This window comes from Oreochromis niloticus, linkage group LG23 (assembly GCF_001858045.2).
Source record: "Oreochromis niloticus isolate F11D_XX linkage group LG23, O_niloticus_UMD_NMBU, whole genome shotgun sequence".
Lineage (NCBI taxonomy): Eukaryota > Metazoa > Chordata > Actinopteri > Cichliformes > Cichlidae > Oreochromis > Oreochromis niloticus.
The window spans coordinates 33,711,620-33,727,303 of record NC_031986.2 but is presented as its reverse complement, the minus strand read 5'-3'; the positions used below and the strand labels follow the sequence as shown (position 1 = coordinate 33,727,303).

General features: G+C 42.1%; 2 protein-coding genes across 3 annotated transcripts in view; one reads left to right on the top strand and one right to left on the bottom strand.

Annotated features, from left to right (window-relative positions):
* The window catches only part of cyfip1 (cytoplasmic FMR1 interacting protein 1), a 39,675-nt gene that overhangs the window by 18,885 nt on the left and 5,106 nt on the right, over positions 1-15,684 (top strand). For both annotated transcript variants that reach the window (XM_005478672.4, XM_003451321.5), the window contains exons 13-27: positions 45-170; positions 537-703; positions 1,508-1,655; positions 3,423-3,576; positions 3,981-4,137; positions 4,989-5,085; positions 5,446-5,522; positions 6,306-6,414; positions 6,499-6,618; positions 6,727-6,926; positions 7,499-7,586; positions 12,627-12,770; positions 12,878-12,968; positions 13,934-14,064; positions 14,185-14,257. In XM_005478672.4, coding sequence (XP_005478729.1) covers positions 45-170; positions 537-703; positions 1,508-1,655; positions 3,423-3,576; positions 3,981-4,137; positions 4,989-5,085; positions 5,446-5,522; positions 6,306-6,414; positions 6,499-6,618; positions 6,727-6,926; positions 7,499-7,586; positions 12,627-12,770; positions 12,878-12,968; positions 13,934-14,064; positions 14,185-14,257 — 1,882 coding nt within the window. The remainder of the gene's footprint in view (positions 1-44; positions 171-536; positions 704-1,507; positions 1,656-3,422; positions 3,577-3,980; positions 4,138-4,988; positions 5,086-5,445; positions 5,523-6,305; positions 6,415-6,498; positions 6,619-6,726; positions 6,927-7,498; positions 7,587-12,626; positions 12,771-12,877; positions 12,969-13,933; positions 14,065-14,184; positions 14,258-15,684) is intronic.
* fndc9 (fibronectin type III domain containing 9) lies at positions 7,593-12,618 on the bottom strand. Its single transcript, XM_005478671.4, has 2 exons — positions 11,634-12,618; positions 7,593-9,668 (listed from the first exon to the last, which is right to left on the bottom strand). Exon 2 carries the CDS (start codon positions 9,587-9,589, stop codon positions 8,951-8,953), a length of 639 nt encoding a protein of 212 aa, XP_005478728.1. The 5' UTR covers positions 9,590-9,668; positions 11,634-12,618; the 3' UTR covers positions 7,593-8,950.

The following is a 15,684-nucleotide window of genomic DNA, read 5'->3' as shown; positions in this document are numbered from 1 at the left end:
AAGAAAGGGTAACCCTCCCCCCCCCTTCCCAACTCTTCCTGCAGTATTCCTGGAAACTGGTACATCCCACAGACAAGTACTCCAATAAAGAGTGCCCCGACAATGCCGAGGAGTACGAGAGGGCCACCAGATACAACTACACCAGCGAGGAGAAGTTTGCCCTTGTAGAGGTCTGTCACATCAGTGCACACATTTAAATGGTCACTCTATGTGAAATCATTCAGACCGGAAAAACATTCCCACTGCAACCTACCAGAATCAGCGTATTCTTTATGTACCCACTGTACATAACGTCCTTCTAAGTTTCTTGGGGATGTGATCTTTCCAAGGTGTTATAGAGAATACGTGAACACCAGTGTTGTTCCTCATTTTCACATAAGCTGCATTCAGGGTGTTAAAATATGAATATATTGGAAACAGATTTTGAGCCAGAAGGAATCAGGACTTGGATGCTGATTGATTTTTCATGGAATGGCAAGACTGGTCTTTTGATCCACTTGAATTCCCATCCCTGATCCACTGTTGTGCTTTCACAGGTGATTGCAATGATAAAGGGACTGCAGGTGCTGATGGGACGCATGGAGAGCGTGTTCAACCACGCCATCCGTCACACCATCTACTCAGCTCTGCAGGACTTTGCTCAGGTCACTCTGCGTGATCCGCTGCGCCTCGCTATCAAGAAGAAGAAAAATGTCATCCAGAGGTTCGACTCGCACCACAGTCAGATTTAGATCACACACAGATTGAGATCCAGTTTGTGGGAGATGTGATGGTTTATTAAAAAGCGCTGATTTCCCCCTGAAAATGTTTAAATTGCCTTTGTGATGCAAGCAAAACAACATGGTGCAATCAGCTGAGTCCCCCATCCTGTGCTGGACTTCCACCCCACAGTTCTTAGAGATCTCCAGAGCAGAACAAAGCTTGTGTTGCAGATCATCCATCCACAGGACACAAAGCTCTCTCTGGATAGGCGGTTAACTGATAACGAGGACCGCTTCAGTAACGATCCAGCCAGCGAGTGAGCCCACAGGGACACATTGGTGCTGAACTTAGCTTTCAAAATAAGAGTACCGGGATTCTCCACTAGTAATTTGATTGCGAGCTGCTTTGTTGTCTGAGATGGACAAAAAAATAACTATTAAAAATGCTCCAATTAATTGACAAACTATTGCCTTAAATATCTGGCCATCTTGCTCAAGTAAAACCTGTTTGCCAAAATAATTTCCTGCTTAATGTCAATTTATTTATCCATTTTTAGCTCATCTTTTATTAAGTTGTGTGTGTGTGTGTGTGTGTGTGTGTGTGTGTGTGTGTGTGTGTGTTAACACAGTGAATAGAAATATTGTAGTTTTTGCATGAAGCACCATTTATATGCATTCTCATTTTCGGTTCGTTGGTGCTCCAGTAAACCCCTCAGTGCTGTAGATTAAACTGAACCTTCCTTTTGGCTGAAGACACAAAATAAAACTGTCTCATTCAAAAATATTTCATTTCCTTCTTCCTGCAGCGTCCTCCAGGCCATCCGGAAGACAGTGTGCGATTGGGAGACCGGCCGGGAGCCTCACAACGACCCCGCCCTCCGTGGAGAAAAAGATCCAAAGGGTGGCTTTGACATTAAAGTTCCTCGTCGCGCCGTGGGGCCATCCAGCACGCAGGTCTCACCTCACTGACATTCTTTATCATAACTCATTTTAATGTATGAGGATGCTACATAGACGTTTTACGTATAGTTACATTTTGGCTGAACTGCATTTTCATGTAGTACCAGTGTATACCACACAGTGGTGTAAGTCAGCCAGGTAAGTTATTAAGAACACAGGAAAAGGTGTGCCGTATAAAGTAAAGCCTCTCGAGAAAATGCAAGTAGGACTAAAACGAGGTATCAAAGGTTACGTCTGAAAACGGCAACAAACCCACGGGTAAAGCACTGCCCCCTGGTGGTGAAAGTTTGACATTAAAATTGGCAGAGGGTATTTACAGTAAGGAGCCTTTTTAATGTGGTTAAAATGGTGACGAATTAATCAAAATCCACAATAATTCTGTGTATATTCTATATAATTCTGTATTATGTTTCTAATGTGTCACACTGCGTATTTGAATGAATAAGTGAAAACCAAAAAAAGTTACAAAAATACATAAATGCACTGTAGCAATCCACAAGTTTTTTTTCAAATAATAATTGAAAAAAACAATCCCCTGTCAGACATGCACACCACAGACTTCAAAAGCAAATGGTGCACACTCACTGGGGGTTCCAGGTGATCCTCCAGCACTTTTTCCTAACCTGGAAACCCATCATCCATCAGCACAGCTATCACCACCTCTCACTGAGAATTGGAAGGGGATGTTGGATTTACCAGCAGAAACTGCTTTTCAAAGATCCTCTATTACTTGTTTTTGATCATTTGTAGTATGAAAGCTTCAGAAGATGGTTGCTTTTTATTTTTATTTTTTTTATTTTTTTAATGAATTGTGCTTCTGTGTAAAAGGTGTTGCAGGATCGCACTAAGACATTTTCTGGGTTTACTGTTAATCAGTTTGTGGCTCTGACACCTCTGCTTTCACCATCGACCGTTACACCGCACACCTCACCTTGGGTTCTTTTTAAACCCATTCATCCTGTGTGGTGCTGGGTTTGCATCCTGTGTGGTGCATCCTGTGTTTTATGTCAGACTCAGTAGTACCATCTGTTATGTTCTGTACTGCAGAAAGATTTATCAGCTCAGGGGTCATTTCCAAGAACTAATCTGTTTTCCAGGTGTGTGCAGGTGTGTGGCACTATTTGTTTACGCACTAGAGCGCATCAGCACAGTTAGCTTTTGATTTGTTTCCAGGATTATATCATTCTGCTTCCTGTGGAGGCAGTTTTGCATACACTGGTCAGTAATAGCTGGCCGCTCACATCCTGTCCTCAGTTATTCTTTATTAATTAACATGGGAATTAATAAGAAATGTCAGAGGATGACACCATAGATAATCTCATGTACCGTATTTTAAATAAAACAAACATGTTTCTTTCAAAATAAAAGCCTTGCTAAGAAACAGAGTTTCTATCCATGCTAAAGCACGTTTAATTTGAGATGCATACAGCAGTTACATGGGATATTTGAACTGCTACAATATTTTATTCCTTAGCTTGAGAGGAAAAAAATAAACACGATGAAGCGCCGAACCATTGCACTCTGACAGCACCACACCCTCGGATGCAAATATGCAACACACTAGGAAACCAGGAAGGGGGCAGACACTTTTCCACACCACTATGGAATGATTGAGATGATGAAAATGTTAAAAGCAACACAGAGCTTTCATACCGGCTGCCCACCTGTAATGAGATTAGTGTTTGCATGGTTGTGAGTACAGTCAGCAGGGTGCTGGCACTAATGAGGTCTTCCTTTACTCAATTCTCTTTGTTGATGCAGCTCTACATGGTGAGGACCATGCTGGAGTCGCTCATTGCTGATAAAAGTGGCACAAAGAAGACTCTGCGCAGCAGTCTGGAGGGCCCCACCATCCTGGACATCGAGAGATTTCACCGCGAGTCCTTCTTTTACACTCACCTTCTGAACTTTAGCGGTAAGAGGCAGATGCAATCAGTCACATCTGAGAAAGTTTAATCTCTGCCTCCCTTAGAATAAGATGATTCTTATTTTATTTTCCTATCACGACTTTCGGTTATTTTCGGCAGAATTTTGCCATCACACTATGAACATTTCTAGGATTAGAGGGTTTGCTTTGAAAAGTAATAATTTTTGAGCACTCATAACTTCAAGTACAGGACTTTGAAGCTCTGTTTAAAAAGTGCAACCGACTCACACACATCACATCACTCACACACTCAGGAAGTCATAGTCTAAAGCTCAAATCATTTTGTTCAGCAAGCGATAAATATCATCACCAGCCTGAGCTCGAGGCTCCTGACGGCTTTTGGAAGGAGACTCTGATGTAACCTTCTTCCATCTCCCCTCTCTTCCCTTCAGAGACCTTGCAGCAGTGCTGTGATCTCTCCCAGCTGTGGTTCAGAGAGTTCTTCCTGGAGCTCACCATGGGTCGCAGGATCCAGTTCCCCATTGAGATGTCCATGCCCTGGATCCTCACCGATCACATCCTGGAGACTAAGGAGGCTTCCATGATGGAGTAAATATGCTTCTTTTGTAACCAAGAACATTTATTTCCACTGCTTACCACCAACTCTGACAACTGCTGGGCACATTTCCTCCCATTCTTATTAAAGTTCTTCATCCTATGTGAAAGTTGGGCTGATTGTTTGGTGTTCTTCTCACAGCAGTGGAAATAGATGTTCTCCATGGTATAATTTGCAAGTTGGTGCAAAAACAGAGGACTGCGTTTGTCCTTCTGTAACTAAACTTCATGTTTTTACAGTCACAGTCTGGCTCTTTGCGATTATCGCTGCTGCGATTGGACAGATGCGTTCTGTCAACTCCAGCGCTCGTTTCTTTTCATCTTCCATTTTCAAATAGGACCCTGGATGAAATCCCAAAAATTGGGATTATCCGTGAATGTTTTCATGTCTGCTTTAAATCTTTGCTGCAGGATTACGTTGATACGAGGCAGGTTTTACATAAGCCATTAAGCACATCAGCTGGCAGGAAGCATACGTGCTGTAATTCTTCAAACGTTCACTCCAAATTTTGGGGGAAAAAAAAGAACCCTGCATTTTACTCTTATTTACTATGGAGAGTAAGTGTTTTGTGCAGGTCGTACATATTTAAGCAGCTCTCTGTGTGGCGCGTATCAGTTCTGCAAGTTTCCAAAGAGCAGCGCTGAACGGTGATGGTTAACCTCGAGTGAACACGATCGAACTGATCAGTTTGATGTAATGCTTCCTTTTTGCTGCAATTTGGCTGCAACTAAAGGAAGCTTCTTTTTTTACACGTCTCAGCTTTTATTCTTGTTGCTGAACAGATTAATTCTCTCACGGTTGCAGGGTGTGTTTAGTTCTAGAATAACATTTTAATCCCCTGCAGGTATGTGCTATATCCTCTGGATTTGTACAACGACAGTGCACACTACGCCCTGACCAAATTCAAGAAGCAGTTCCTCTACGATGAAATAGAGGCAGAGGTAAAGGATCATGATCTCAGATATGTGGTGGCTGCATCACCGCCCTCATAATGCCTCTGACTGCACGGCTTTCCTGTTTGCTTTGTTGCTGTTTGTTGCTTACAGGCTCTCCTATAGTCGCCTCATTAATCTCAGTTTCCTGTCGATTTCATGAGCTGTTGAGTAGCTGCATTTTTATTCATTATGTAGCTGCTTGCAGAGCTTTGTTAATGTGCATGTAAAATGGATAAGGCTCTGTTCTTTACAAAAATCTGTGAAAATGATTTTTCTCCTTAAGCCAGAAGAAATGACTATTTCATTGGTCATCTATGTTGAAACTTTTAAACATGTTGTTTTTTTGTTTTGTTTTGTTTCTTTCAGGTTAACCTGTGCTTTGATCAGTTTGTCTACAAGCTTGCTGATCAGATATTTGGGTACTACAAGATTCTAGCTGGAAGGTACGTCGACCCCTCTCCCCCTTATATACAGACATGCAGTCTCATAAAAAAGGATTTGATTGCTTCGTCTGTTTTCTAATGTGTTGATTCCAGTAGTAATCAAGTAGCATGATTAGTGTGAGAAGCAGTCGGATCACTTTTCCAATGTTTTTACGTTGTCAAGGCCTCGACGACAGCCAGCTTATTTGTCGTCTAGCTAGAGTGATAGTGCGAACGTAGCAGAGGGTATTAAAAAACTCTGTGGGAGGATGAAGGGGATAAAGGTGCTGTAGCACATGTGCTTAGTATTTATTTTAATGCATATTTGTAATATTGCAAATGTAAAATATGACAGAAAGAAACAGGACATAGTCGGACAATTTCAAATGCACCTCTACCCTCCAGGATTGTGGGGATCACAGGGAACAGTTTAAAACGGGGTCTGTTCAGCTCACTTCCAGTTCTATCACAATTGCTTTGCATAATTCACAGTTCAGAATAATCCTCCTTTATCCTACACTGGACCTCGGGGGAGCCCCTGTGTTATGTCTCTGAAACAAACCATTTTAGTTTCTCCCCATTGAAGCCATCTCTGTTCTGATTGGCTGCCCTTCACGGAGCGTTTAGAGCAGTCTGAGCTTGTGGCTCACAGAGGTTTGTGTACATACACTGACCTCATGATTAGAAACTCTGGTCATGATTAAAATGAACCAGAGATACATGCCAGGAAATAAGGAGAAGGCCTAAAGGTGTGATTTTTACAAACCTTGACTTCTCTCTGTGTTTATGTGAATCCTCCTTCAGTCTTCTGCTTGACAAACGGCTGAGATCTGACTGCAAGAACCAAGGAGCCAACATTCCCTGGCCGTCCTCTAACCGCTACGAGACTCTGCTGAAGCAACGCCACGTCCAGGTATAAGCTGCACGCTGTCGTGCTTTCCAGCTCTCTGTACTCCTGCCTTCATGTTGTCTCTAACTAAGTGGCTGTGAACTTCAGCTTCTAGGCCGCTCCATCGATCTCAACAGACTCATCACTCAGAGGGTTTCTGCTGCTCTTTACAAATCTATGGAGCTGGCCATCGGTCGCTTTGAGAGTGAGGATCTCACCTCCATCATGGTATGTAGTTGTAATTTAATTCACCTGATGAGTCCTGGGGTTTGTCCTTTGACTGAGTTAAAAATATATATATAAAACACATGTTGTTGGTGTGTGACTTGTTTAAAGGAGCTGGAAGGCCTTCTGGAGGTCAACCGCATGGCGCACAAGCTCCTGAGCAAGTTCTTGACTCTGGACAGCTTCGACGCCATGTTTCGTGAAGCCAACCACAACGTGTCGGCCCCTTATGGCAGGATAACGCTGCACGTCTTCTGGGAGCTCAACTACGACTTCTTACCCAACTATTGCTACAACGGATCTACCAACAGGTGATATTTCAGAATAAAATCACGGTGAAGGTCACAGAAAGAGCAAAATGTTCACCTGAGACTTAAACAAATTAATGGAAATTTAAATATCAATGCCAGTAGTGAGAAAACTAGGTTACCAAGGTGAACAGTGAACAGTGAACCTCCATTACATCATTGTCTCGGCTGGATCTTCTGCCGAGGACTCGGTCTTGTCTCATAGTGCGTCTTAATTTTTCTGGTTTCCACTTTGCTCATCGGGATGATATAAAAAGGTGTGAAACCCTGCAGCAAAACTGAACTGAAGTGAATGAGTGCCAGTAAACAACCCGACTTGCAGATTTTATAAAAGATGTCATCTTTTAGTTGATCCAAGAACGAGTGGAGGTCCGGGTCGCTGGAGCTAAAACTAAGAGGCAGTTTCTTATAAACGTTCACAGCTGTTTATTTATTTTATTTTTATAGATTTATCAGATAAAATATCAGATTGTGCTTCTCAAAGGTTATTGGGGAAAAGGGAGTAACTGTGTGGGTGTCGTATTTTCAGTCCCGATGTTATTTTAATGGAGATATGTTTCCAACTCTCCCTTCAGGTTTGTGCGCACCATCCTGCCCTTCTCTCAGGAGTTCCAGAGGGATAAACCACCCAACGCTCAGCCTCAGTACCTGTACGGCTCAAAGGTCAGCACACTTTTCTGTTGTCACTCCTGAAGAAAGCAGAGCTCCCACACTTTATCTCCTCATATTACAGGGGTGGACTCTTTTAGTTTTTCATCATCTGATTGGATGAAACAGATATTCAGCTGTTAAACTGTATCCACAGAATACAAGGGTGAAAGCATCACTTTGGGAAGTGTGTATGCACATGCTCAGACGTCCCCTCAGAGGAAATTAATGCCTTTAATTTCACTAAATGTGAAAACACCACCTCCAAACTCCATGCAGCACATGAATCGATCACACGTTCTTCTGTTTGACGTGTAGTTATGTGGACCAACACGCTGGGGGCGCTAACCTGATAGTGTAGCTATGATGCTGTCAGACTGTTTCAGTCCTCACACTCATGATGTTGATGTCTGTGTGTTCCTGTGTCTAAAAATAAGACCAGAAACTGTATATAAAAGATGGACATGGCCGCTGTGGTGTCACTCAGTGGTCGGTGAAGTCCTGTTATGAAGCATCAAGCTGACCGTTCTCACCATCGCTTCTTGAAACCAGACGTGAAGAGAGACGGGCGGATCTGACTATGATAGAGGCTGAACACTCTTCGGCTACTAATGTTTTTTGGGGTTTTCCCCCAAGAGAATTCAAATCCACTTTTTCATATCATCTTTATAAATCACACATCAAGGATTTTCAGGGATGGCGCTTACTTTTCTGTCTTTTTTCATTGGACTGCAGAATACTTTGATATTCAATCAAATTAATGTAAATAATACTTGGATAAATCTAAATCATTCCCAGACATGTCCAAACGTAGTTGTTGTTTTTACTTTGGGAGAACAAATATGGCTTGAGAGGGTTTTGTAATTTCACTGTAGGAGAGGTTAAAAAATTAATTAAAAAAATATATTTTTGATTTATTTATGGACATAAATAAATGACATAAATATAAAAGAATGATCTACAGAGTTATGAGTAAAATTATTTTATTTATTTTTAATGTTTTGGTGGATAGTGAAGCTTTGATTAAACAGACAGCATTTGTACAAAGTGTTTCTGTCTGAGCCTGTTCTATACACACGCAAGGGATGCGTTAGATGACAGATTTTTTTCTACATAGAGAAATTTTTCTCAGTGCCAAAAAAAATGATGAGTGCCATATTAATGATATTTGATTTTTGCTATTGTAATTTTTTTAGGTCTTAAAAAGCATAAATCTTTTTATTTGAAATGGTGTGTGTGCGTGTGTGGTGAAAAGGTGCAGTAATATGTTTGAAATGTTTCCTCTGAGGAAAAACACACAAATAGGATTTTGTGAGTGGATGAAATACTTGGTGACAATTGAATCTGAACAATGCTGTGATGACCTTAATCCAGTTGATTCATGTTGGCTCGCTGCCGGACAGCTTAGCCAGTGTCCTCAACTCGTGGTCTTGGGTAATTATGTGACCCGTAGGCTGCGCTGAGAGGTGGGGCGGTTGCATGATGTTGGAGAGTTTGATGCTGTCCTGGCTGCTGCTTCTCGGAGTGTAGAGGGCTCCAGATGTGGACATGTCTCGGCAGGTTGAGTTGGTCACCACCGGGTGTCCGGCCGCAGCCCGGCCGGGGAGGATACAGATGGTGTTAAGACAGCTCCACAACAGGATGCTGGCGATGACGAGGAGCAAGATGCAGCAGATGAGCCAGACGGCCATGGCCAGCTCCCAGCCGGCTCTGTCGTGACCTTCGCTGCTGTCGCTCAGAGTGCTGAACACTTGGCATTGTTCCCGCACCGGATTGGCAGCCTGACACGTCACACACAAGAAGTAGGCAGTCTGGGGGAGGAGATTGGCCAGGTGTGTGCTGGTCTGACTGACAGGGATACGATCCTCATACATGAAGCTTTTGCGCTTGTAGCCCATGAACAGGCTGTTCCAGTTGGGGTCGTACATGACGCTGTAGAAGGTGTCAATGCAGGTGGGGGAGGACGGCCAGCTCACCCTGGCTGAGGTGGAGGAGATGTTGTAGATTGCAATTACCATTGTGAGAAGATGGAGTCGGCAGGAATGAAGTGCATCCTCAGTTACTGCAGCTGTCTGATGCTTGCGATGTAAAACTGAGCTGGAAAAAAAGGATGATGGGAACACAGTGAGACACTGAAAGGACTAATTTGAGATGTCAGGGTGAGGTATTTCTGTGCTTTTTCCCTAACTAAGAGCTAATATAAGAAGACTTCATCAATAATAAGCTTTCTCCTGGCTTGGAGTGAGCCATTTGGTCATGATTCATAACATTTATATAACTCACCATCCTAGTTGTGTTGCACAACAGAAACTTTCGCATTTTACTGTTAATTTTGGCTCCTTCTTTTGCATGTTTTTTTGAACCCATTTCCCTTTTTTCCACCAATCAGCACTTTTGTTCCCTTTAAGAAGCAAGGCACTTTTAACTAGATTTGAGAAGTGATTCTCAAACTCTTAATCCAGTTACTCCTTAGAAAATAAGTAGCAACCATTAGTTATTCCACAAAAAGAGACATCCAAGGCTCGAGACAGCGTTAAATAATAAGTAAACAAAGTAAGTAAATGTTTTAGTGGAGGCAGCACATCCAAAGAGCTGAAATGCTTGAATTTGCTCACACGGAAGACATAGTCAGCTTCATGCACCTTCTAGAAAAAACCCCCCTGATGTTCAGTCCCCTCAGAAGAGTCCCAAAGATCCCGGATGAGCCCCCATTTATGTCTCAACTAGGTTTATAATATGGAGGCTAAAAACGAAAAAAATGTGTGCACTAAATTTAAAAAAAAAAAAAAAAAAAAAAAATTAAAACGATAATAATATGCCGGAGAAATACTAGAGACTTACCACATACATGATCCAAGTTAAGAAATTATGAATGAGGCCTGCCTCTCATACACTCACCCATGCACATTTTATTTGTGTACAATTAGCAGTTAAACACATGCTCCAACTGCACTGCCACTGCTGTGCCTTTAAGGGTTATAGAATAACATATCCGCTTCACTTTGATCTATAATAACTAAAAATGTAAAGGTTGATATCAGTGGCTGTTCTTTATTTAATGCTTATAACATCTTTGTGACTGTACTTTTGATGGTGATATTGGTCGCTGTCATCAGTGGTTCCAGATTTTGTCTCAGGTGTTTAATGTCAGTGTTTTGTTATGCTTTTTTTTTTTTTTTTTTTTTTTAAAACAAGTGAATGGAAGTGGTTCTAAATAGTTGGTGGAAAAGCAGCATTAGGTCTTAGGACCGTTCTGATGTAAGTGGGGGAAAGCGCATCTAAAAACTCACCAATTTATAGTTTCAATAAAAGCTATAATTACTTCCTGACTTTAAATCCTGCTCCCATTTGCAGTATGCACAGAGCTTAGCATAATGAAAAATGTCATGACCACACAGCCGATCCTCACTATGTTATATAAAGCATAACAAGGGGGAAACAAAGCGATGTCAGAGGATAATAAGCATTGTACAAAGAATTATCTGGAACAGAGGGGAGGGAGGGAGCTGAGATTATGCACAGATGATGCAAATTACATAATGGAAAATTATTTTTCTGAGCTGTCAGTTTACAAGCTTTTTATTTCAATATTTTAATAAATCCTAAATTTATTTTATAAAATCACACTTTGACCCAAAGCACCTGCTGACATATTTAACGATTGCAAGAGTTAAGTTTAGATTTTTTAAAACAAAATCTTCAGTATTGAATAATATTTTACGTGCACTGAATAAAATGACACCCAAATGTAAAAATGATTAAAAGTTTTCACCTGCCCTTAACCAGTGCAGGGTGGATTTGGTGCTCACTGCAGGCTCACTTTTAAACACGCCTGTTGATGCTTTAAACCCTCCTAAATACTGGTACTTTTCAGACAAAGTTAATCTCACAGGTTTCATTTTGTTTTCTTTTTGTCACATTTTCACGACTGTAAAGAAATCTTGTGGTTTTTCAGAGGAGTCATAGAAAGCATCTTGTTATTTACATTTCTATAACTATTGGCTGTAACAAGTAACAGGTACGACCACCGTCGTCTATTCAAAGCATAAAATGGAAACTTACCGGGAGACCTGTGCCAGCACATGTTGGTGTTTGCTCAGATTATCCCGTGATGCTGCTGCTGTTGCTCATCACTCACTTAAAAATCTTTTCTTGTGTCAGCGCTCTGATGCTGCCTGCTGCTGTGGAGATTTCGAACCTCAGTACTGAAGCAGAGATCGGTGTGTCCTCCTCGCCGCTGCTGCTGGATTAAAGCTTCACCTCACTGCTGACAGGAGAGAGGGAGGGCTAAAAATCTGTGGTGTATGTAAGGGAAAAGTGCACAGTGCAGACAAATCAATCTTTATATGTTAGCAAATTTGGCTGCTTTGATTTTGTTTTCCATGCCAGCGAGTTAATGTGGAGACATCATAGTGTTATTGATCGTTATTTCCCCTTTGGGCAGCACTTTGGTCTATGTCAGAGTATCTTGAATATCTGACACTGGAGCTGAAATGTGCTTCAGTTGGCGAGACCATCTGCCTAACTGTTTGTTCTACAGCAAAAGCTCTGAACAACTGGCGGCCAGATTGTCGTATCGCTGTTCGTGGTCCCCAGAGGATAATCCTAATGTGGAAAATGTTCCCATTTTACTCATTTTAAATGTGCCATGGAATTTAACGTAGGCATTCATTGATTCCTTTCACTTTTATTTACAACACATCAGCTCACAACAGCAGGTTAGTGTGTCTGATTATTGTGATCCTCTCAAATGTTTAACACTGTGATGACACAAGAGGAAAACTCACCCTCTCCTCTACTATGACCTTCTTTTCTGGCCTCAGCTGTTCTTTGGGTTTATTTTGGCTTTTTCTTTTTAATTAAGATGCTTTATAATGTAGCACCTGGGGACTGTGGGGAGAAAGAACCCCCTCAAAGAGAAGCAGACTCTGAAAGAGTAGTTTGTGGACTGCTTTCTCAGAGCTTTCCCCCTCCTTAAATATTTCAAAACAAAGTCCCTGCATGGTGGTGTGCAATATTCATGCTAACCTTTTTGATGTCTTTCTCTGCATGTAGACCCTGAACCTGGCCTATAGCAGCACTTTTGGCTCCTATAGAAACTTTCTGGGCCCCCCACACATTAAGGTGATGTGCAGACTGCTGGGCTACCAGGGCATCGCTGTGGTGATGGAGGAGCTGCTGAAGGTTGTCAAAAGCCTGGTGAGTGTGTAATGATGTGCAGGAGCTATGATTTCATGATGCTGCTGTGCTTCATTCTTTGTGAGTTTACTTCCCTTTAAGTGGAGTTAAGCTCTCTGTTTCTACAGCTTCAGGGCACCATAATGCAGTACGTGAAGACCCTGATGGAGGTGATGCCCAAGATTTGCAGACTTCCACGCTACGAGTACGGTTCCCCGGGTATGTGAAAGTGTAGCCAGTTGATGCACAATTTCTGGGTCTGATACAATGAGTAACATTTAGAAAAAGAAGACAGTGGTATGAGTCAAAGAACACACATACATGTGAATATAAGCCACCGTGTGGAGACGTCTGGTGCTTTTTGGTCACAGTGTTGGATTTTGCTTGTTTTGTGTGTTAGCGAGGAAATAAGTAGCTTACTTTCTTACTCTTATTTCAGTTGACAGAAAAGTTTTAACTTTATTCAAAATGCATTTTATTGACTTTAATTTTAACTGGTAGAAAAGGCAAAACCTCTGAGCACAGCCGTGGTTTTGCTCTGTCAGTCGTGTCAGGTTCTTAGCCGCACAGACTAAATCTGCAGAACAAGTCGGAGTAAAATCTGAAGCTGTGAGTCAGGAGCGAACGCTTCATTCAAATGAATCAAACTGCAAACTGCTGGAAATGAGTCGTATTTAAAATTTTAATCAGAGCTTTCAAATGTGAGGAGAAAAACTGGTCACATTTCCTTTTGTTAGACGACCTTGTTCAGTCAAAAGATTTGCGTCACATCTACGTGAACGCAGTTGTGCAGAATTCATGGTGCTGCTCTCGTGTGTTTGGCTTTGCACAGTGAAAGATTTTGTGTATCCAAGAAAAGGCAGATCTGCTTCCATGCAGTCCTTCAATGATCCAGCAGCACAGAGTCTGACTGTAGGCAAAACACTGATTGGCGTAAAGGTTTGTTCACCAGGAAGAAGAAGCACAAAAAAGTAATCTAAGAGCTGCAGTGGACACGTTTCAGTACAGAGACCTTTATCTTGACTTTCTTTTCTCCACTGAGGGAGCAGCAACAGAACAAACATGAGCCCACAAAACCTGCCCTTCATGTGCTTATCAGGGAGCGCTGCATACCTGCTGTAATGTACTTTTGAGTGCTGTTATCTGTAGCAGATATGTGATAACTGCAGTGTAATTCCATTCAGGTATCCTGGAGTTCTTTCACCACCAGCTGAAGGACATCGTTGAGTACGCTGAGCTCAAGACTGTGTGTTTCCAGAACCTGAGGGAGGTGGGCAACGCCATCCTGTTCTGTCTGCTGAGTGAGCAGAGCCTGGTACGGGTCGGGGGGTCATCAGGAGTGTCTGGCAACTTTAAGATGCTCCGCAGATGTTTTCATGAGGTTTTTTTTCATGCAGTCACCTCCTGTTCTAAAGTTTTGCTGTTTTCCCTCCAGTCACAGGAAGAAGTTTGTGATTTGCTGCATGCTGCACCTTTCCAGAACATTCTTCCCAGAGTTCATGTCAAAGGTAAATACAGAGAGGAAAAAGTCAAGTCGCTTTTATTTGCACAGTCGAAACAGCAGGAGGGACCCAAAAACCTTTCCAGTACAGACACATGTATTAACATCCCAGATCTCTAAAACGTCCACTTGAATAAACGGCCTAAATTTAATAACCAAAGTAAGAACACGTAATATTTTGTAGTCCCTGCACAAGTCAGTTCTTCCTGGGGAGGGTTAGACACATGGACACATTTCTAGGCACAGTCAACAGGCAGATGGGTTCCTATTGATAACTTTCTGCTCTTTGCTCTGCGCAGTTCATACAGTGTAATCTATAAAAGCTCTCCGTGCTCCGTCTGCTCTGGGTCCAAAAGAATGGTTCAGGCGTCTGAAATCTCTGCTCGCTGTTGAATAAACGGCGATTCTGGTGGTACCAGAGTGACTCCCAGCAATTTAAACATAACCCGAAATGACAAAACTCTTTAATTTCCCTTCCTGCAACCTTAAGCTCATTGCATCCTGCTTAAGTAATCTAAAAAGGGTCACAAAGACTTCATCACGTTGACCCTTTTATCCGTCTGTCCGTCCATGCTCTGCTGCTTATCGCTCCGCTCACATCGTTCTGGCAGCAGGATAAGCACATTTATCCAGATGTGCCTCATTTTTCAACTCGTCCTGGAGGATCCTGAAGTGTTTCCTGGCCACATGAGATTTATGATCCCTTGTGCTTCTTTTTGGGGCTTCTACCTTTTGGATGGAGGGATCCTGATCAGATACCGGAATCATCTCGATGGTCGTCTGCTTTGACATGATGGAGCAGCTGCACTGAGCTTGTTCTCGATAAGGCTCATTTCATTTGAATGAATCCCCCCCTTTTTTTTCTCTCTAATTAAAAACAAGTTTGTTTGAATAGAGGCTCATTTCAGCTGCTTCTATTCAGGACCTCATCTTTTGGTCCCAAAGTTGACAAACAATGAGACTCATTAACAAGCTGAAAAACCGAAACCTTTCTGTGTAAATTTCCTCCTTGGTTTTTCCCCTCGCTCAAGAGTGAGATGCTGAGATACAGCACCCAGCTGTTTTCCATCATTAAAGTATTGTTTTAGGAAAGGCTTAATAATTTTGAAAACAGCTGGGCGCTGTGTTCTAGCAAACATTAGTTCAGCGGGAGTCAAGAGTGCGTTTGTTGGGTACGGTTTTCAGCCGGGATTACACAGTCTGTTATTCCAGCACAGCATTATCTGCAGCAGGTGTGCGTGTGTGTGTGTGTGTGTGTGTCAGAGACACCAGCGTGCCATACTGTGGTTTACTGATGTGTTTTCATGGGTTGCAGAAGATTGTATAGGTTAAATCTTGTTCTGGCTGGTTTTCTGGTTTTTAATAAGTAAAATCCCATAAAGCTAAAATTTTATAAACCCAAACGTGTGCATTTGAGTTTGTTATTAATAGAAT